Consider the following 23610-nt stretch of genomic DNA (forward strand, 5'->3'; position numbering starts at 1 on the left):
GCCGGGCATGGTGGTGTGTGCCTGTAATCCCAGCTACTCAGGAGGCTGAGGCAGGAATATTGCTTGAACCCGGGAAGTGGAGGTCGAAGTGAGCTGAGGTCGCACCACTGCATTACAGCCTGGGAGACAGAGTGAGACTCTGTCTCAGAAAAAAAAAAAAAAAAAAAAAAAAAGTTTCCTGGTTCACCAAAAGTACCCTGAAATACTCATCCAATACCAGAGTAGATGCAGAGTAATTGCTCTAATATGGTCCTGTTTGGCTCGAAGAATCTATAAGAAATTCTGGGGTTCTATCACGTTATCTAACATACAAAAGAACTAGATAAATTGCTAGAATATTGGGCCTAAGGTACTTCTACAAACACCTTACTTCGTTTTTATTATGAGTGTATAGCCTTAAAATATCATAATGCCTGTTTTCCTGAGAAGAATCTATATATATCATGCTAATAGGGCTTCCCTGTCTACTAACCATGTCCACAAAAGGCAGCCAAGGATGAAAGGATTTAGTTCTAAGATGTTTCACAGTTGTGATTTGTTTATTTTAATCCTTAGTAGTAAATTAGTACTAGAAGGATCAGGTATATCTTCCTTAATTCTTCCCAGGGGAGAGAAAGTTCCATTTTCACCTGGGCCCTGTAATGCCAATATATTCGTTGCTTTAGAAACAATCGGAGATGATAATTCTGTATACATGTGTGCTGATATCAAAGGGTAATTCACATTGGTTTGAGTAACAAGGTGAGAATTTATTGTTGACCCTACAGTACTCTTCATATAAGAACTAGAAATAAACGGTTTCTTTCGTTTCAGCTCTTTGGCTGGCTTTTTCGCAGAGTTCGTTTTGAGAAGGTTATCTTTGGCATTCTAACAGTGATGTCAATACAAGGTTATGCAAACCTCCGTAATCAATGGAGCATAATAGGAGAATTTAATAATTTGCCTCAGGAAGAACTTTTACAGTGGATCAAATACAGTACCACATCAGGTGTGTAGGTATTTGGTTATATGCTAGTTTTATACAAACATACAGACACATTTGTGTATACTATATATAATTATTGTCATTTCTGATATATGTGTGTATGTGTGTATGACAGATTTACAAATAGGCATTCATACTCTCACAGACTTTGAGCAGACTATTGCAATGTCAATCAATTAAACCCTTCCAAAAGGCAATTTTGCACCCCCTTTAAGCCCCTCCCAGATAATTATCAAAGAATTTAAATTAGCACCAGGAAATTAATGATTTTTCATAAGTTATGTCCTTTAACTCTCAGACAGCATTATAGCATTTTAACCATAACAATGACAAATCAAAGAAGTAAGTCTTTAAAAATGAAATTTCACACCTTGTGCCAGGCTACAGCAGAAGATACTTTTGATGGTGGGGAGTTAACCAGCACCGCTTCTGTCACTGCAATCAGTGCTGTCTCCTCTAATTCCGTAAAACAGGTCGTTGGCAGAAGAGTTAAAATCTTGGACATTCTATTTTCTTCACTAAATCATCTCACAGAGATAGTATACATCCTACTTTTAAATACTCCAAAATTTTCTTTTTAGCTTACCTTCTTTTCTTCCTGTCTTTATTCAGAACTACCTCAAGCAGATAGATATTTTTAAATACCTTTCCAGAGAATAAGTCTATAACATTTTCTGTAACTAAATTTGTAAATCAAAGATTATTTTTGATATTTAGAAACTTACTCTGGCACAAGTTCTTCACTATGATTTATTTAAATTTTCTTATGACTCCTGAGCTTATTTCCTTTTATTTCTTATTTGATAGCCACTTTTTTGCTAATTAACCTTCATTAAGGTAAATCTTTATAAGCTTTAAGTAAGATATTTGGTCTATAGCTTTCAAAGGGTGTAGGTGACAGTGCCTCGTTAAACTGCCAAGCCAGTTTAATTAGAATTTTAAAAGTAATCCCCAACTGACTTTTTCCACATAGGAGCTCAAGGTAATCACTCCCTTTCTTTACTCTCCCTTGCCCCTCCCCAGTTATAGCTATTTTTCCCAAGCTTTTAAAAATAGCTGCCCTTTTAATCTTTTCTTGTGTCTTTCTTTGTTCCGGTGTTTGTATTGGGTTCCTGACAGAGAGCCTACATTTGGCCACTTATCCTTCTAAGATAACTGCCACAAACCCCTGTCTCACTTTTAGATGCCTCTTCTTTGATCTTCTTTTTAATCTGTCTTATTCTCCTTTTAACTACTCTTATTATGAGTTATCTCATGGTTACCACATATTAAAAGCTGTATGAAGTTTTGTAGTATTAGTGGAACTAGTGCTTATATTGAGGTCTGCCATATACGGTTGTATAGTTTGTGCACTGTACAAAGGTGACCAATTGAGAGGATAAGTGAAAGCTTAAATCCAGCTTGTGGTCCACTCATCAAGCCATGTATAATGGGGCTCTGTCAAGTCAGGGGAATACCTTTTTCTAATCTGTGTAGTAGGCTAAATGGAGACTTCCATACAGTGATAGGAAAATATCTGATTTTTCCTTGTTATGCTCATTTACTTCACAGCCAAAAAGACAGAAGGTGGAGTGGGAAGGTATTTCTTCCTCTCTGTCTGCCATAGATGACAACTCAGTGGGTCCAGCTCTTGCTGGACAGGTGTGCCTAGTTTTTTTTGGAAGACCCTGGCCCTGGGCTTTCAATTCTTCTTGCTCAGCATTTCCCAACCTTAGCACAGTTGACATTGAGGCTGTCCTATGTATTACAAGAAATCCTTGGCCTCTATCTACAAGATGCCAACAGCATCTCCTCCCTCCTCCCCATAGCATGACATCGAAAAATGTCTCCAGAAGTTGGTAGTGCTCCCTAGGGAGCAAAATCATGCCTGCCTGAGAACCACTTCTGTAGCTTAACAGCTTGTCATCATAAATTATTGAGTCTCCAATAATAAATACACATTCTTTGACTAGCTTACATATTTTCAAATTTGAGGCATATAAAGAAATTTTCATTCAAAGTTGCACTTAGAATGCTTAGTTATACTGGAAAGTAAACACTCAGGGTTCTTAAAGTTTTTAATTTATGTGGCTACAGAGGAGGTGTATATATTTATGGGGTAGATGGGATATTTTGATACAGGTATACAATGTGTAATAATCACATCAGGGTAAATGGAGTATCCATCACCTGAAGCATTGATCCTTTGTGTTACAAACAATCCAGTTATACTCTCTCAGTTATTTTTAAATGTGCAGTAAAATTTTGTTGACTATAGTCACCCTTCTGTGTTACCAAACACTACATCTTATCCATTCTATTTTGTTTGTGCACATTAACCATCCTCACTTCCCCTCCACCCCGTCACTATCCTTCCCAGCCTCTGGTAACCATCATTCTATTCTTGATCTCCATGAGTTCAACTCTTTTAATTTTTAGCTCCCACAAGTAAGAACCTGCAAAGTTTGTCTTTCTGTACCTGGCTTATTTCAATTAATGTAATGACCTCCAGTTCCATCCATGTTATGGATAGGATCTCATTCTTTTTTTATGACAGGTTCTCATTCGTTTTTATGGCTGAATAGCACTGCGTTGTGTCTACGTACCACATTTTCTTTATCCATTCACCTGTTGATGGACACTTAGGTTGCTTCCAAATCTAGACTATTGTGAGAAGTGCTGCAATAAACATGGGAGTGCAGATACCTCTTCTAAATATTTATTTCCTTTCTTTGGGGTATATATCTGAGAGTAGGATTGCTGGATCATTTTGTAACTCTATTTTTAGTTTTTTGAGGAACCTCCAAACTCTTCTACATAGTGGTTTTACTAATTTACATTTTCACCAAAAGTGTATGAGAGTTCCCTTTTCTCCACATCTTTTCCTGTCTTTTGGATAACAGCCATTTGTTATTGCCTGTCTTTTGAATAATAGCCATTTTAACTGGAGTGAGGTGCTATTTCACTGTAGTTTTGATTTGCATTTCTCTGATGATCAGTGATGTTGAGCACCTTTTCATGTACCTGTTTGCCACTTGTATGTTTTCTTTTGAGAAATGTCTATTCAGATCTTTTGACCATTTTTAAAGTAGATTTTTAGATTTTGTTTTCCTACAGAGTTGTTTGAGCTCCTTATACATTCTGGTTATTAATTCCTTGTCAGATTGGTAGTTTGCAAATATTTTTGCTTATTCTTTGGATTGTCTCTTCACTTTGCTGATTGTTTCCTTTGCTGTGCAGAAGCTTTTACACTTGATATGAACCCATTTGTTCATTTTTGCTTTGGTTGCCTGTGCTTCCCAGGTATTTACTCAAGAAATCTTTTTCCAAACCAAAGTCCTGGAGAGTTTCCCCAAAGTTTTCTTGTAGTAATTTCAGAGTTTGAGGTCTTAGATTTAAGGCTTTAATCCATTTGGATTTGAGTTTTGTATATGGCAAGAGATAGGGGTGTAGATTCATTCTTCTGCATATGGATATTCAGTTTTCCCAACACCATTTATTGAAGAGATTGCCCTTTCCCCAGTGTATGTTTTTGGGACTGCTGTAAAAAATGAGTTTACTGTAGATGTATGGATTTCTTTCTGGGTTCTCCATTCTGTTCCACTGGTCTGTGTGTCTGTTTTTATGGCAGTACCATGATGTTTTGGTTACTATACTTCTGTAGTATAATTTGAAGTCAGGTATTGTGATTCCTTCAGTTTTGTTCTTCTTGCTCAGGGTAGCTTTGGCTATTCTAGGTCTTTTGTGTTTTCGAATAAATAAGGATAGTTTTTTCTATCTCTGTGAGGAATATCATTAGTAGTTTGATGGGGATTGCATTGAATCTGTAGATTGCTTTGAATAGTATGGACATTTTAACAGTATTGATTCTTCCAATGCTTGAACATGGAATAGCTTTCCATTTTTTGTATCTTCTTCAATTTCTTTCTCCAGTTTTGTATAGCTTTCATTCTAGAGATCTTTCATTTCTTTGGTTAATTTCTAGGTATTTAATTTTATGTGTGGCTACTGTAAATGGAATTACTTTTTAAATTTTCTTTCTCAGGTTGTTCTCTGTTGGCATATAGAAACATTAATGATTTTTGTATGATTTTGTATCCTACAACATTACTGAATTTATCAGTTCTAATAGTTTTTTTTTTGGTGGAGACTTTAGGTTTTTCTAAATATAAGATCATATCATCTGCGAACAATGATAATTTGGCCTCTTCCTTTCAAATTTGGATGCCCTTTATTTCTTTCTCTTGTCTGATTGCTCTAGTTAGGATTTCCAGTACTATGTTGAATAATGTGGTAAAAAGTGAGCATCCTTGTCATGTCCCAGATCTTAGAAGAAAGGCTTTCAGTGTTTCCTCACTCAGTATGATACTGCTTGTGCGTTTGCTGTATATAGCTTCTTTATGTTGATTAATGTTCCTTCTATACCCAGTTTATTTGAAGGTTTTTATCATGAAGGTATGTTGAATTTTACCAAATGATTTTCCTGCATCTATGGAGATGAGATGATCATATGATTTTTCCCCTTCATTGTGTTGATATGACGTATCACATTGATTTGCTACGTTGAACTATCTTTGCATCCCTGAGATAAATCCTATTTGGTCATGATGAATAATCTTTTTAATGTGTTATTGAATTCAGTTTGCTAGTATTTTGTTGAGGATTTTTGCATTAACATTAATCAGAGATTTTGGCCCGTAGTTTTCTTTTTTTGATGGGTCTTTGTATGGTTTTGGTATTAAAGTGATATTGGTCTCATACAATGGGTTTGGAAGTATTCCCTCTTCCTCTATTTCCTGGAATCGTTAGAGTAGGATTGATATTAGTTCTTCTTTAAATGTTTGATAAAATTCAGCAGTGAAGCCATCAGGTCCTGGGCTTTTCTTTGCTGAGAGACTTTTCATTAGAGATTTGATCTCATTACCTGTGATTGGTCTGTTCAGGTTTTGGATTTCTATATAGTGCAATCTTGGTAGGTTTTATGTATCTAGGGATTTATCCATTTCTATGTTTTGCGATTTATTGGCATACAGTTGCTCATGGTAGTCTCTGATGATCCTTTAATTTCTACAGTATTGGTTATAATGTCTCCTTTTATTACCTCTGATTTTATTTATTTGGGCCTTCTGTCTTTTTTTCTTAGTCTGGCTAAAGGTTTGTTAATTTTATCTTTTCAGAAAACCAGTTGATCTTTTATACTGTTTTCTTCATTGCAATTTCATTTATTTCTGCTCTGATCTTTATTATTTCATTTCTCTTACTAACTTTGGGTTTTGTTTGCCCTTTTCTAGTTTTTTAAGAAGCATCATTGAGTTGTTAATTTGAGGTTTTTCTTCTTTTTTGATGTGGGCACTTACAGCTATAGACTTCCCTCTTAATACTGCTTTTGCTGTATCCCATAGGTTTTGATGTGTTGTGTTTTCATTATCATTTGTTTCAAGAACATTTTCAATTTCCTTCTTGATTTCTTTATTAACCCACCGGTCATTCAGGAGCATATTCTTTAATTTGTATGTTTGTAGAGTTTCCAAAATTCCTTTTGCTACTGATTTCTAGTTTTTTTTTCCATTGTGGTCAGAGAAGATACATTATGTTGTTTCAATTTTTAAAAAATGTTTTAAGGCTTGTTTTGTGGCCTATCCTTGTTTTGTGGTCTATCCTTGAGGAATGATCCATATGCTGAGGAGAAGGATGTGTATTCCGTAGATGTTGGATGAAATGTTCTGTAAGTATCTATTAGGTCCTTTTGATCTATAGTGCAGATTAAGTTCAGTGTTTCTTTGTTGATTTTCTGTCTAGATGACCTGTCCACTGCTGAAAGTGTGGTGTTGAAGTCTCCGGCTATTATTGTATAGGGATCTGTCTCTCTCTTTTGCTCTGATAATATTTGCTTTATATATCCGGGTGCTCCAGTATTGGGTGTATATATATTTACAATTGTTATATACTCTTGCTGAATGAACCCCTTTATCATTATATAATGACTTTCTTTGTCTCTTTTTATAGTTTTTGTCTTGTAAGCTATTGTGTTTGATGTAAGTATGGCTATTCCTGCTCTTTTATGGTTTCCATCGGCATGGAATATAATTTTCCATCCCTTTGTTTTCAGTCTATATTTGCCTTTATAAGTAAAGTGTGTTTCTTGTAGGTAACAGATTCTTAGTGTTTTGTTTTATTATTCAGCTACTCTTTGTCTTTTGATTGGAGAGTTCAGCCCATTTACCTTCAGTGTTATTATTGTTAAGGACTTGCCCCTGCCATTTCGTTATTTGTTTTCTCATTGTTTTGTGGTCTTCTCTTCCTTCCTCTTTTTCTTTCATTGAAGGTGATTTTCTCTGGTGGTGTGTTTTAGTTTATTGCTTTTTATTTTTTGTACATCCATTTTATGTTTTTAAACTTGAGGTTACCACGAGGCTTGCAAATAATATCTTATAACCCATTATTTTAAACTGATGACAACACTGATTGCATAAACAAATAAGCCAAAAGAAAGCTAATAAAAATTCTAAACTTTAACTTCATCTCCCCACTTTTTACTTTTTTCTTGTTTCTATTTATATCTCATTGTACTGTCTCTTGAAAAGTTGTTGTATTTATTTTTTATTGGTTCATCTTTTCGTCTTTCTACTTATCATATAAGTAGTTTATATACCATAATGACACTGCTATAATATTGTGTTTCTCTGTGTACTTACTATTACCAGTGAGTTTTGTACCTTCCGATTATTTCTTCCTCATTAATGTCCTTTTCTTTCAGATTGAAGAACTCCCTTTAGCATTTCTTATAGGTAGGTCTGGTGTGAATGAAATTTCACAGCTTTTGTTTCACTGGGAAGTCTTCTCCTTTAGGTTTGAAGGACATTTTCTCTGGATACACTACTCTCAGGTAAAAGGTTTTTTCCTTCACTTTAAATATGTCATGGCATGCTCTCCTGGCCTGTAAGGTTTCCACTGAAAAGTCTGCTGCCAGATCTATTAGATCTCCATTGTATGTTATTTGTTTCTTTTCTCTTGCTGCTTTTAGGATCCTTTCTTTATCCTTGACCTTTGGGAGTTTTATATTAAATGACTTGAGTTAGTCTTTGGGTTAAATCTGCTTGGTGTTCTATAACCTTGTGCTTGAATATTGATATTTTCTCTAGCTTTGAGAAGTTCTCTGTTACACTTTTGAATAAACTTCCTACTGCTGTCTCTCTCTGCCTCCTCTTTAAGGCCAATAACTCTTAGATCTTTCCCTTTAAAGGCTACTTCTAGATCTCGAAAGTATGCTTCATTCTTTTTTATTCTTTTTTCACCTCCTCTGTGTATTTTCAAGCAGCCTGTCTTTAAGCTCACTAATTCTTTCTTCTGCTTGATCAATTCGGCTATTAAAAGACTGATACATTCTTCAGTATGTCAGTTGCATTTTTCAGCTCCAGAATTTCTGCTTCTTTTTAATTATTTCAATTTATTTGTTAACTTTATCTGATAAGATACTAATTCCTTCTCTGTGTTATCTTGAATTTCGTTGACTTTCCTCAGCACAGCTATTTTGAATTCTCTGTCTGAAAGGCCGCATATCTCTGTCTGTCCAGGATTGGCCCCCTAGTGCCTTATTTAGTTTGTTTGGTGAGGTCATGTTTTCCTGCATGGTTTTGATGCTTGTGGATGTTTGTCGGTGTCTGGGCATTGAAGAATTAGGTATTTATTATAGTTTTTGCAGTCTGGGCTTGTTTGTACCCATCCTTGTTGGAAAGGCTTTCCAGGTATTCAAAGGGACTTTGGTGTTGTAATCTAAGTTTCTGGTTGCTGCAGCTGTATCTGCACTAGGAGGCACCCCATGCCCAGTAATGCTGAAGCTATTGCAGACTCCTAGAGGTACTACCTTGGTGGTCTTGGATAAAATCCAGAATTCTCAGGATTAGCAGGCAGAAGCTCTTGTTCTCTTCCCTTACTCTCTCCCATATGGAGTCTCTCTCTCTCTCTTTCTCTGTGCTAAGCTGCCTGGAGCTGGGGGTGGGGTGTGATATAACCATCTCCGTGGCCACCACTACTGGGAATGTGTTGGGTCAGACCTGAAGCTAGCACAGCACTGGGTCTTACCCAAAGCTCATTGTAACTACTGCCTGGCCACCACCTATGTTTGCTCAAGGTGTAGGGCTCAACAGTCAGCAGGTGGCAAAGCAAACCAGGCTGGTGATCTTCCCTTCAGGGTGGCAAGATCCCCCAGGTCATAGTCAGATCCAGAGATGCTGCTGTCCAGGAGCCAGGGCCTGGAGTCAGACACCTTAGAAATCTACCTGATGCTCTATTCTACTGCAGCTGAGCTGGTGCTGAAACCACCAGACAAAATCCTTCCCACCCTTCCTTCCCCTTTCCCCAGGCAGAGGGGTCTCTCCTCATTTCCACCACTACCACAGGCCCATGGGAGGTAGTGCCTGGCTACCGCCGACATTCACTTAAGGCCCAAGGACCTTTCAGTCAGCTTGTGGTGAGTGCTGCCAGGCCTGGACCTCACCCTTCAGGGCAGTGGGCTCTCTTCCAGCCCAGGGCAGGTCCAGAAATGCCACCCAAGAGCCAAGGCCTGGAATCGGGGACCACAAGAGCCTGCTTGGTGCTGCTCCCCACTGCGGCCAAGCTGGTACCTAAGATGATTTTTGGTACTTATGAAAGTGCTTTTTGTGTAGATCATTATCAAATTTGGTGTTCCTGAGGGGAGGATGAACAGTGGAGGCTTCTACTTGGTCATCATGCTCCACCTCCTCTCCAACATAGTTTTTTATAGTAGATCTGAATAATGTCTTATCTTTATTACTGATTTTATTGTGCTGATTAAAAATGATAGTAACCTTCACAATTTTGTAATTGTTTTTTATACAAAAGTACCAGGAAGTAAGCATTTGGTCTTCTGGTATTTCAAGAGATGAAATGGAAGCCAGATAGATTTTGATGTATCTCTAGTTATGACCAAATTTATACATGTTATTACTCCAAAAAGTACTAGCAGCAAGTAATGAAATGATTTCATGGCATGTATAAATGGTGTCAAGTCACATGGTAACTCTGAGAACTTAAAGATGATCTGCGGGAAGAAAACAATGCTTTCCTTTTTTATGGCACATCCGCAGGACCACAGTTCACCAGCCACAAAAGTCATTGGAAAAAATGTCCCATGAGACTTGCCCTTCATAGCAGTCTCTCAGCTCATGGCATTTCACATTATTGGAACAGATGTGACATTTTACATTCTTTTTATTTCATGTGTGTCTGTAGTCCTGCTGTTAGCATGGTACTCTAGCATAGCAGGAAGCTTGAGTGAAGCAGCTAAGAGGGCAGGCTCTGGAACTTCCTAGCTGTACAGTCTTGGGTAAATCACTTAACTTGGCTGTGTCTCTTCATCATCTACAACAGCAGTCTGCAACCTTTTTGGCACCAGGGACTAGTTTCGTGGAAGACCATTTTTTCCACAGAATTGGGGGTAGGGGGTGGTTTCTGGATGAAATTGTTCCACCTCAGACCATCAGGCATTAGATTCTAATGAGTGCACAACCCAGACCCCTCACATGCTCAGTTTGTAGATTCTACAAAGTAAGAACAGAGGACCTACCCCTTAGAACTGTGAAGATTAAGTTATTTCTTGTTAAAATATGGAGCACAATTTCTAGCCCCAAGATAGTATTTAACAAAAGTCAGCTATTATTATAGTAGATAATGAATAACTATTGAGTCAATAAAATAATGAGGTCCATGGTCATGTAAATAGGCATCATCCTTCTTAATTTGGGTTCACATATTAGAGGTAAGTTTAACTTCTGATTTTCTTTAAAATATTTAATTGAAGAATATATCCTTTTTTTTTTTCAGATGCTGTCTTCGCAGGTGCCATGCCTACAATGGCAAGCATCAAGCTGTCTACACTTCATCCCATTGTGAATCATCCACATTACGAAGATGCAGACTTGAGGTTGGCAGCTGATGAGTATTTCTTCAAGACTCACTTGGCGACTCCCAATTCTTAGGAATTGGGAAAATTTTTACACACACACACACAAACTCATCCTCATTTTCATACTGGAAATTAAAAAAAAAATGACAATAACCATCCAGAAATGACAATACGTACCTGTTGCCTCTGGAGCAAGCAGACCTCTGAAAAACTGAAAAATGCAAAAGCCAGTTTTTCCCAAAGTGACAAATGTGTCACATATTTATGATGTGTGTGTGTATTCCAGTAAAACTACTAGGTAGTTGGAAGAGTAGGTAGGATGGATTTTACTCACAGCCATGGTTTGCCAACCCCTGCTCTACACCACAAGCCCCACTCTGATTTAAGAAATGATTTCTAGATCTTACTAGTGGCCAATGACTAGCTTTTTGTGACAGGTAGAAAAAGTACATGAAAGTTGCTATTATATATTACATGCTTTCATGAAAATTTAGAGTATTTTTGCTAGTCGATTATGAGAACTCTAGTTTCCATTGACGTCTAAAAGTTTTGCTTTCCTTAAATGGCTGGTTTAAAAAATTATTTTGGTTATTCTAGTAGTTGTCAGGGTAATCATTTTTAAAAGTGGATTTTTGGCCTATTGTTAGAGGCAAATGTTTAAATTATTTAAAAGTTTTAGGTCTGCTGTCTAGGAGCCAGGGCTTGGAGTCAGACACCTTAGAAATGTACCTGATGCTATCTCTGTTCTACTGCGGTGAACTGGCATGGAAACCACTGTGGTGACTGAGCATCCCATATGCTTGAAATTCTAAGCAACATCCAATGCATAAGTGATAGTTTGTTAGGATTTTGTAAGAACTCCCACTACAGTCAAATCACCTATTGTACCATATTTTGGTGACCATCCCCATTTCTCAAGATTCTGTGAAGGTGCTTTTCCTACCTCTTCTGACACCCTGGATGCCCAAGTGTTCTACTTGATACACTAAATTTCAGTTCATGTATTTGTCAGAGCTTCTTTAGATGAAATTAAGCATTGAAAGATGTGTTTTCACTACATTCAGTCTCTGTCAGAATATATTCTCTGAAAACTGTGTGAATTATGAGAAGAAAATTGTATATACTAAGCTGCTCTCTGCTACCCAGTACAACTTTAGACTATCTTATACAGTAATGAGCAGTATATGCAAAATTAAATTGCTGTAAGTTTTATTACATTCAAAATATAAGTAGGAATGTGGAAACTGCCATCCCCAAAATAATTGATGCTGTTTTGAGTCATGTATATCAGTGTTCCATCCAGTGAGTATTGAGATTTCAATTTGCTAGTAAGATTTTTTTAGTCTATTCTATTATCATTTATTTTAAAATCTTTTAAACTGTTGTTTAAATTTAAAGGGCTCGGACAAAAATAGTTTATTCTACATATAGTCGAAAATCTGCCAAAGAAGTAAGAGATAAATTGTTGGAGTTACATGTGAATTATTATGTTTTAGAAGAGGCATGGTGTGTTGTGAGAACTAAGTGAGTATTAGTATTAACCCTATGCTATCTGATATGGTATATTTTTGAGCAACAAATGTTTCACTTTATTACAGTAGTCCTGATTCTTTAAGAATTTTTATTTTAAATGTATTAAAATATTATCTTGGTACCTTAGTTTAAATTATTTCATCTAGAGACATAAAACTATACTATCAATGAAGTAGAATTTAATTCCAAACATTATAGTATATTTAATATCCTGATTTTTCAATTTAACATCTTCCACTTAGCTTTTTTCATAATTTTTGAAATATTTATGAAAATTTTTATTAGATATCTGAAATATGGATTTGAATTTACAAGAAAGTGAGATATTGGCATTCTGTATTATAGCTGAATTATATTGGATTTGTAAGACTTAAAAGAAAAGTGACAAAACCCAAAGTGACATAAGGAAAACATTCCTAATTAAAATTTTTTAATTTCTGAATTTTGAATCTCTAAAAATCATAAAATTCTAAGATGTGTAATTGATCTTATGAGGCCTTTGTTTAGGCTCCTAAGCACAGATATTAGCTGCTGCACATGACAGGAAATTCAGGCACATTAATTGTCTCCTAGAATGACACATTGGCAATCAGAAGAACAAAACAGGTTCTACAGTCACTTCAGTATATCATTTACAATGTGCAAAAAGTTTCAGAGATGCAAACTAAAATGAGAAAGTATGACCAATACTCTGAAAAAAATAAGTTAATAGAAACCGATTCAAGTAGGTCCAGATGTTGGATTTAGCAGCCAAAGACTGCAAAGCCACTATTACAAATACATTCAAAGGCTTAAGAAAAATGTATTCAATGAATTAAAAGAAAACATGGTATCCATGAGTGAAGAGCTATGGAATCTCAGCAGAGAAATAGAAACACTCCAGCCCCCATGGAAATTCTAGGGCTGAAAAGTATAATAAATGAAATGAAAATCATTTAAATGTACTCAACAACAATTTTGAGATGAAAACAGAACATTTGAACAGAAAATGCAGTGAATTTGAAGATAGATCAAGAGAGAATAGTTAATCAAAAGAACAGGAGCCAAAAAGATTGAAAAATAACCGAAGTCACAGACATATGTAACATTAAGTAGTTCAACACATGCATAATTTTAGTATTAGATGTAATGAAAAAAAGAACATTACTGAAAAAATATTGAAGAAATGTTGGCCAAACATTTCTCAAGTTTGATAAAAGCTACTAACTTAGAGATCTGCTAAGCTCAACAAATCCAACTGGGTGAAGCCCAAAGAAAACCAAAGCAAGGAACATTATAGTCAAAACGGTAAAATCAAAGATTAAGAGAAAATCTTGAAAATAAGAGAAAAAAATGATATGCTATATAAACATCTGACTTCCCAACATAAATAGTGGAAATTATCAGACACTGGAATGATAATTCAAAGTGCTGAAGAAAAAAAATCAACAATTCTATATTTAATGAAACTATCTTTTTAAAATGGAGGCCAAAAATACATTTTTCAGATCAACAAAATCTAAGATAATTTGTTGGTAACAGATTTATACTTCAAGATGGACAAGAAGTTCTATCAGCTGATGAGAAATGATGCCAGATGGTAACTCAGATATACAAGAAATACTCAAATGCGCTGGAAATGGTAAATATGTGGATATTAATCACTATACGTTTTTCTTCTCTGAAAATCTTTAAAAGACGTTATTTAAGGCAAAGGTGATACCATTATATTTTTTAGTTTATGACAGAAATTAAATATACATGACAATAGCACAAAAATTGAGTAAACTGTGGAAATGTACGATTTACTAGAAATAACCCAATTTAAATGGTAAGTAAATCATGATATGTTAAAGATGCTTGTTGTCATCCCTATCAAAACCACTCAAAAAATAAATAAAACAGTGGGGAAAAAAAGAGCATAATGGCAAGCCTAGATATGGATGAGCCTGGATACATTAAGTGAAATAAGTCAGCCACAGAAAGATGAACAGTCCATGTTGTCACTCATGTGGAAGCTCAAAGAAGTAGCTCATAGAAGTAGAGTAGAATTGTGGTAATTAGAGGCTGAGTGGGAAGGGTAGGGAGAAGAAGAAGATAAGGAGAGGTTGGTTAAGAGATACAAAACTACAGATAAATAGAAGGAATAAATTATAGTGCTCTCTGGCACTGTAGAGTGAATATTAGTTAACAGTAATTTATCGTTATATGTCAAGAAAGCCAGAACAGAGGATTTTGAATGTTCCCAGCACAAACAGATGGTAAACGTTTGTGGTGATGGATAGCCTAATTACCCTGATTTGATCATTACACATTGTAATTATGCATTGAAATATCACTCTATACTCCATAAATATGTACAAGTATTACTTGTCAAGTAAAACTAAAAGGGGAAAAACCCTAAACATATAACTAACTTAAGACCCAGCAATTGTATTGGGCATTTTTTCCCAGAAAGGTGGAAAGTTGTGTTCACACAAAATTCTGTAGAAAAATGTCTATAGCAGCTTTATTTGTAATAGCCTAAACCTGAAACAACCCAGATGTTTTTTGCAAGGTGAATGATTAGATAATAGTGATCTATTCATACCATGGAATACTGCTCAGCAATAGGATCAAACTATTGATACACTCAAGATCCTGGATGAATCTCCAGAGAATTGTTTGAATGAAGAAAAGACAATCCGCAAAGGTTACATACTGTATGATTCCATTCGTATAACTGTCTTCAAATGACAAAATTATAGATATGGATGATGTGTGGTTGCGAGGGGTTAGGGTGGGGTGGGAATGTGGGGGGAGTATAGTATGTGTGGCTATACAAGGGATCTCTGTGGTGATGGAAATGCTCTCTTTCACCATTCTGTCAATGTGAATTATCTGGCTGTGATATTATACAAATGTTCAAGATGTTACCACGGCGGAGGACACTGTCTAAAGACTGTACAAGAGCTACTTGTATTATCTCTCACTTAATGTGGATCTCCAAATGTCTTGAAATAAAAAGTTTTTTTAAAAAAACAAAAGAGCACTATAGCAAGCCTATATCAAACCATATCAGTAATTTCAAAGTGAAAGAGGACTAAATTCTTCCAAACAAAAGGTGGAGATTGGCAAACTGAATACAAGAGCAAAACCTATCTATGGACTGCCTGCAAGAGGTGCATTTTAAATACAGATATGTATATTGGCTGAAGGAAAAAGAATGGAAAAGATATCATGTGAGTAAACATTAGAAAAGCTGAAGTGAAAAATGTATGAATATCAGAGAAGATAGATGTTAAGACAAAGAATATTACTACAAACGACTATGTTTTATAATGCAAAATAGTTCAGTACAGGAGAAAGATACAATAATTTGAGTGCATATGAACTTAAAAGAGAATTTCAAAATATATGAAGCAAAAATTGACAGAACCCAAAAGGCAACAAACAAGATTAAAATGGAATTATAAAAATCACTCAATCCAAAATAAGGCAGAAGAAGTGGAAAAGGGAGATGAAGATCAGATGGAACAAAGAAAACACCGAGATGACAGACTTAAATCTAACCATATCAATTATCACATTAAGTGTAAATGGACTTGTGGTAGGCTGAATAATGAGCCCCCCACGATGGCCATGTCCTAATTCCCAGAAATTGTGAATTACGTTACTCACATGGAAAAAGGAAATTTGCAAATGTGATTAAATTAATGCTCATGAGATGTGGAGATTATCCTTATTATCCAGGTAGGACAGATGTAATCACAAAGTCTTTATAAGGAGGAGGCAAACGAGTAAGAGATCAAAAAGGCGATGTGATGGTAGAAGCAGAAGTTGGAGTGATACAAGGCCACAAGCCAAGGAAGGAGGCCAGCTTCTAGGGCTGGAAAAAGCAAGGAAGTGGATTTTCTTCTAGAGCCTCCTGAAGGATTGGAGTCCTGCCAATACCGTGATTTTAGACTTACGAGCTCCAAACTTTGAAAGAGAATAAATATATGTTGCTTTAAGCAACTGTTTGTGGTAATTTGTTATAGTAGCAATAGGAAACGAATATAGCTCTAAACACCACAAATGAAAAGCAAGAACTGTCAGATTGCACAGCAAAGCAAGACCCTACTATAGGCTACTTTCAATAAATTTACTTAAATATAAAGAAACGAAGAGGTTAAAAGTTAACAGATAGGAAAAGGACATGTGATGCTACTACTAGTCAGTGAAAGCTGGTGTGACTGTAATAACATCAAAGTACATTTGAATGCTAAGAATATTATCAAGGTTAAACAAGGATTTTTAAATGAAGAAGGGATCTATATTTCAAGAGGATGTAGCAACCCTGAACATTTATGCACTTAGATAACAGAGCTTCAAAAATATGAAATACAACTGATAGAACTTTAGGAAAAAATAGACAAATCTACAGTATAGTTAGAAATTTTAATGGCCTTCTCTGAATAATTTGTAGAACAAATAAAAAGAAATTTGGCAAGAATATGGAAGACTTGAATGATGCCATCAACCAATATGACCTAATTGACATTTATAGTACACACCACCCTAGAACAGCAAAATAGACATTCAAGCACACGCAGACTATTTATCAAAAAAGACCATTTTCTAGGCCACAAAGCAAGTATTGACACATTTAAAATACTTTAGATCATGTAAAATACAATCTCTGACTACAATGAAATTAAATTAGAAATCAGTAACAGAATTCTATATGGAAATTCCCTCAAATGTTTAGAAACTAAGTAATACACTTCCAGATAATCCATGGTCAAGAAGAAACAAAAGGAGGGTTAGTTTCAACGTATGTTGACCTAAGGGAAAATGAGAACACCATCCCGCTATTTGTGGGATGCAGATACAGCAGTAGAGAGATTTGTTTTTATGTTGAATGCCCATAATAGAAAAAGAAGAAAGGCCTCATATCAGTCACTCAGCTTCACCTTAAGGAACTAGAAAAAAAGAATAAGTAAACTCCAAAGTAAGGAGAAGAAAAGAAAGCATAAAGATTAGAATCAAAATCAGTGTGTATTTCCTCCCAAAACAGGGAAAAGTCAGTAAAACCAAACACTGATTCTTGAGAATATTAATAAAATTGATAAATTCCTACCCGAACTAACAGATTGAAGACAGAAATTACTAGTATCAGGAATAAGAAAGATTTTATCACTGCAGGATCTGAAGAAATGAAAAGGATAATGAGGGAGTTTTAGGAACAACTTTATTCCACTAAGTAGGACAAAATAGATAAAATGGACAAGTTCCTTGAAAGATGCAAAATCAAAGCTCACTTAAGAAATAGAAAATCTTATATCTATTACCTTATTATGAATGACCTTGTATCTATTAATAAAATTATATTTGTAGTAAAAAGAATGGTCATAAAGAAAACTTCAAGACAGATATCTTCACTGGAAATAATTCCAATTCTACAAACTATTCCAGAAAATTCAAAAGGAGGGATTACTTCCCAACTGGTTCTGTGAGGTCAGCATTATCCTGATACCAACATGAGAGAAACATTACAATAAAAGGAAACAACCAATCAAAATTTATCATGAACACATATGTGAAATTTTTAAGTAAAATTGCAAGAAATGAATCTAGCAATATATTAAAGAAAGACAATACATAATGTACAAGTGGAGTTTATCCCAGGAATGCAAAGTTGTCTCACTATTTGAAAACCAATCAAGTGAAGTCACCATAGTAACAAACTGAAAAAGAAAGACCGCATCATCGTGCATCATAGTCTCATACATTCAGGAAAAAGTATTTGACACAATTCAGTATCCATAACTGATTAAAAACCCTCAGCAAACTAGGAGTAGAAGGTAACTTGCTACTAAGAATCCAAGAATATAAAATTTCTGGAAGAAAATATGGAAGAAAATTATTGTAACCTTGGATTAGGCTAAGATTTCTCAGATACAGTAACATAATCATGATCCACAAGAGAACACATTGATAAATAGGACTTCATTAAAACTGTAAACCTCTGCTTTTTTATAAACAGTGTTAGGAAGAATTAAAAGATAAACCACAGTCTGGGAGAAAATATTTTCAAAGCCTATGTCTGATAAAGGACTTTCTCTAGATGTATAAAAAACTCTCAAAACCCAATAATAAGAAAACAACCCAATTAAAAATGGACAAAATAGGCCGGGCGCAGTGGTTGGCTCACGCCTGTAATGCCAGGATTTTGGGAGGCTGAGGCGGGTGGATCACCTAAGGTCAGGAGTTCGAGATCAGCCTGGCCAACATGGCAAAACCCCATCTCTACTAAAAATACAAAAAGTTAGCCAGGTGTGATGGTGGGCGCATATAATCCCAGCTACTCAGGAGGCTGAAGCAGGATAATTACTTGAACCCAGGAGACGGAGGTTGCAGTGAGCCAAGATTGTGCCGTTGCACTCCACTCGGCGACAGAGCAAGACCTTGTCTCAGAAAAAAAAAAAAAAAAAAAAAGGACAAAAGGACAGATGGCAAATAATCACACAAAAAGATGCTTGATGTTACTAGTGATTTGTGAAATGCAAATGAAAATTACAGTGAGATGTAACTAAACACTTAATAAAATAGCTATAATTGAAAAAAAAACTGCCAAGTGTTGCTGACACTATGGAGGATTTAGAACTCTCATACACCAGTGGTGCAGAAGTAATATGGTACAACCACTCTGCAAGACAGTTTAGCAATTTTATAAAAAGTTAAACATACAACTACTGTATTTATTAAAATAAAAGAAAGCATATATCCATCCCAGTAATTGTACACAAATGTTCATAGCACCTTATTTTCTGTATTAGCCCCAAACTGGAAACAATCCACTTATTTATCAGCAGATGAATGTATAAACACACTATTAGAATATCCAAACAATGTAAATATTGCTCACTAATAAAAATGAATGAACTATTGATACAGCAATATGGATGGATCTCAAAATAATTCTACTGAGGACAAGAAGCCAGACAAAAAAGAAAGCATGCAATAATTAGGATTACAAAAGGGCAGAAATAAACTTTTGGGAGAGATGGATATGTTCATGATTTTTATTGTGGCTGCTGTTTTACAAGTGTATACCTATGTTAATATGTATCCAAGTGGATACTAAATATGTGCAGCTTATTGAGTAATTATTGAGCAATTATGCCTTAATACATCTGCTAAAAAAATCTGGCAGACTTTTACCCAGAATATACAAAGAACTCTCACACCTCAATAAGAAACAACACAAAATTTGGCACAGTATTTGAATAGAAATTTCACCAAAGAAGATATTTTGAATCATCCATAACCATACTATAATGATTAAAATTACAAAAACTGATACAACTTAAACTCTCATGCATTGTTGGTGGAAATGGAAAATGGTGCATCCACTCTGGAAAAGAGTTTTGAACTTGCTTATAAAGATAAATCCACACTTAATCATATGTAACCATGCAACCCAGCAATTCCACTCCTAGGTGTTTCCCTAAGAGAAATGATAACATATATCCACAAAAAGCCTTGTCCATGAATGTTTATAGTGGCATTGTTCATGGTCACCAAAAACTCAGAACATCTCAAGTGTTCATTAACTTGCAAATGGATAAACAAATTGTGTTTTCTATATACAATGAAATATTATTTAGCAACAAAAAGGAAGGAACTACTGAACCACAACAGAAGTTGTAGGAACTACAGCTCAGATATGAGTATCAAAAACATGCTATGGTAAAGAAGCCAAAAATGAAAAGACTACATAATATATTTATATGAAATTCTAGAAAAAGCAAAACTATAGTGCAGAAAGCACAGTAGTTGCCTGAGGCCATGTTTGGGGAAGATGGTAGATTGCAAAAGGGCACAGGGAACTTGTGGGGGTGATGGAAATTTTCTGTATTGCGATTGTGGTAGTGCTTACACATCTATACACATTTGCCCATACCTGGCAAACTTTACACATAAAATAGGTGAAGTTTTATTGTTTATAACTTATACTTCAATATAGATATTAAAAAATTAGAAATCAATTTTGTCTGACTCCTTCCCTTTAATGACTGCCATGCAGGATTACTCTCTAGGGAGGAGAGTGTCTCATTTAGCCCAGTCATAGAGCCACCCAAAATGGGAAAGCATTGAAGAAAACAAATTGCTGTAAGAGTCTCCTGTCCCTACCTTGGATCATTTCATGCTAATCCAAGGCAGTTTACGCTAAAAAATGTGAAATTCATCAGGAATTCGATTAGGTTTTAATTTGTCTTATTTTACTACAAATGGGCCTTATGTTTAGATGGTGATGGCACTTGGAAAGTATATTTATGTTTGTTTCATCTTGAAAGTGTGCTTTTACATATATATTTATGAATGTATATTGAAGCTTTATTATTAGGATATGTCTTTCCTTTGGTTAAATGAGATGTGAAAATGCAACATGCTTAATTTCATTCTATTTTTTAAATTTCTAAACATTGAAATTGTTTTTTGAAATGACGCTTTAAAATATTTAACTTATGAAATAAACTTGCCTCTGAAAATCTAGATGTTATGTATCTATTGTCTCTAGACAGGAATACATTTCTAATATGGATATATATGTCTGTCTTTTTTCAGGCCTGGTTGCAGTATGCTTGAAATCTGGGATGTGGAAGACCCTTCCAATGCAGCTAACCCTCCCTTATGTAGCGTCCTGCTCGAAGATGCCAGGCCTTACTTCACCACAGTATTTCAGAATAGTGTGTACAGAGTATTGAAGGTTAACTGAGAAGGATACTACCCATTATACTATGGCACAATGCCGTGTGTCAAAAACAATCACCCTTTGGCTTATTCACATTAATAAAAATCACAAGCTTTAATAACAGACACCTAAAAATAAGATAAAAATGGATTGGAAATTTTTCTGATTACTAAAAGGTAAATTACTTTTCTGTTCATTGAATGTCAGCCTTATTAAGCTTGTCATATAAGTTATTAAATCATTCATGTCATACTGCATAAACAAATGTTCATTTCAGAATTTTAAAGAGAAATGTATATAAAAGAACAATGAATTTTAATAAATCAGGGGTACGTAAGTCCTTTTTCATCCAACTAGGTGAATTGCTTCAGATTTTCTCTAGTACCAGAGTGTACCTGCTCAAACTCTTTGAACCACTTAAGGCAGAAGAATGCAAGCTCTGAAATGACATCCTTAAAATGCTGATACTGGTCACAGCCTCTTTACCTCTGTGAGGAAATTGTAACAGTGTGTCTTTTAAGGTGTTTTTATTTTACCAGCCCTTAAGAAAGATCTCTAATACTTTTAATACTTTTTTTTATAATTTCAAGTTGAAGTGTTTTTAAAAACACTTTGTTTTGTAATGTTTTGAATCTCTTGAGATGTATTTACTCCACTAGATACATATTTGCCACTGGTTAGTTCTCCATCTAAGCTCAAGAGGTTATTCATCTCTCTTTAGATTCCAGTGGTTTTTCTTTTAACATCCAGGTAAAATAGAAACTGCTATGGTGTACAACCAAGTTTTGGGGTTAAACATAATCAGAAAAGAAAATCCAGTTAAATTTATGAAGTGAGATTTTCAGATCCTAGATCTTGAATAAAGGAAATGTCTTTTCATCTTGATGGCCCCAAAGCTTGTTGGTCATGGTCTTTATTTCTGGCCACTGTCTGCTTAAATAATATATTTTTAAGCCCTCATTTATTTTTGGTTTTGGATGAGGAAAGTCATGTTTTCTAAGTCCTCTCCCCTAATAAAACCTGCCCAACAATAGTGCTTTGAAAAGTGGTAGTTATCTTGAAGATATTCTTGCCAAATGCAAAGATAAACATTCTTTTTGTCTGCTTTATAAATATGAAATATGCCAGATCTATAGTATTTTAATGTGCATCTACTTTAAATGAGTCATCTTGGGGTTTTTATAATTCCCTTATGTTCTTGCCCCTCTACACTTGAAATAACAAAATGCCTTAATTTTATAGATTAGTTCTCTTATAGTAGACAGGCAGCTATATGCAGCAAAACCAATAAAGTTATTTTTCAACTTTCATAGTTGTAAAATATTTTATAACAGAATACAAAACAGCTAAGAAAACATGCCACATTTTATTTTAGCATTTTCAAATAATTTGTTTTTGGTGTAAGCACAGGATAAAAAAGGAGCGCATCAAAGAAAAGAGACATAACACCTAACATTCATAAAAATTAACAAAGTATATTTTGGATGATGTTTTTACAGGAAATATTTTAAATAAGTTGGTAGAATTTTTAAAATGGTACTGTATTAGCTAATAAAATATTCAGTACAAATATATGTTTGGATTTATGCATTAAAAAACTAATAAAATTATTTCCAACTTTTGTATTTGTAAATTATTTTGGTACAGGAGACAAAGCATCTAAGAAAGCATGCCGCACATTTTACTTATTTTAGCATTTTCAAATAATCTGTTTAAGTGATGTGTGGGGCAAAAAAGGAAAAGAGACATAACACCTAACATTCATAAAATTAAAGTAACACATTTCAGATGATGTTACAGTAGCAAAGACTTGTAACTAACCCAAATACCCATCAATGATAGACTGGATAAAGAAAATGTGTCAGATACACACCATGGAATACTATGCAGCCATAAAAAAGGATGCGTTCATGTCCTTTGCAGGGACGTGGATGAAGCTGGAAGCCATCGTTCTCAGCAAACTAACACAAGAACAGAAAACCAAACACCGTATGTTCTCACTCATAAGTGGGAGTTGAACAATGAGAACACATGGACACAGAGAGGGGAACATCACACACCAGGGCCTGTTGGTGGGGGGTGGGGGTGGGGGGCAAGGGGAGGGAGAGCGTTAGGACAAATACCTAATGCATGCAGGACTTAAACCCTAAATGACGGGTCGATAGGTGCAGCAAACCACCATGGCACATGTATACCTATGTAACAAACGTGCATGTTCTGCACATGTATCCCAGAACTTAAAGTAAAATAAATTTTAAAAAGTCAGTAGAACTCAACAAAAAATGGATGAGCTGTACTAATAAAATGTTCCATACACATACGATGTTTTCATATATATGTTATTTTCATGTACTATCTGTGTTAAGTAACTGTAAAGCCCTTGAAGATCCTGTTTTCTGTCTTTTCTCATCCTTCACATTGCATACATTTTGAAATTGAAATTGTTCTCATATAAAGGGAGAAATCATAGGTTGCTGGGCTTACTAGCCA

At 35.1% G+C, this 23610-nt stretch overlaps 1 protein-coding gene across 12 annotated transcripts in view; it reads left to right on the top strand.

Moving 5' to 3' along the window:
* DPY19L2 (dpy-19 like 2) overlaps positions 1-23179 on the top strand; it is a 110557-nt gene extending 87378 nt beyond the window's left edge. For 8 of the 12 annotated variants that reach the window (XM_055358094.2, XM_055358097.2, XM_055358095.2 and 5 more), the window contains 4 exons: positions 814-988; positions 10808-10907; positions 12288-12413; positions 20994-22741. In XM_055358094.2, the coding sequence (XP_055214069.1) occupies positions 814-988; positions 10808-10907; positions 12288-12413; positions 20994-21144 (552 nt within the window). In that variant the 3' untranslated portion in view covers positions 21145-22741. Of the gene's footprint in view, positions 1-813; positions 989-10807; positions 10908-12287; positions 12414-20993; positions 22742-23043 lie in introns of those variants that run through there. The other 4 variants (XM_063693855.1, XM_063693854.1, XM_055358096.2 and 1 more) reach the window with 2 other exon arrangements.
* Positions 23180-23610: the final 431 nt, after the last annotated feature.

This window comes from Gorilla gorilla, chromosome 10, assembly GCF_029281585.2.
Source record: "Gorilla gorilla gorilla isolate KB3781 chromosome 10, NHGRI_mGorGor1-v2.1_pri, whole genome shotgun sequence".
NCBI lineage: Eukaryota > Metazoa > Chordata > Mammalia > Primates > Hominidae > Gorilla > Gorilla gorilla.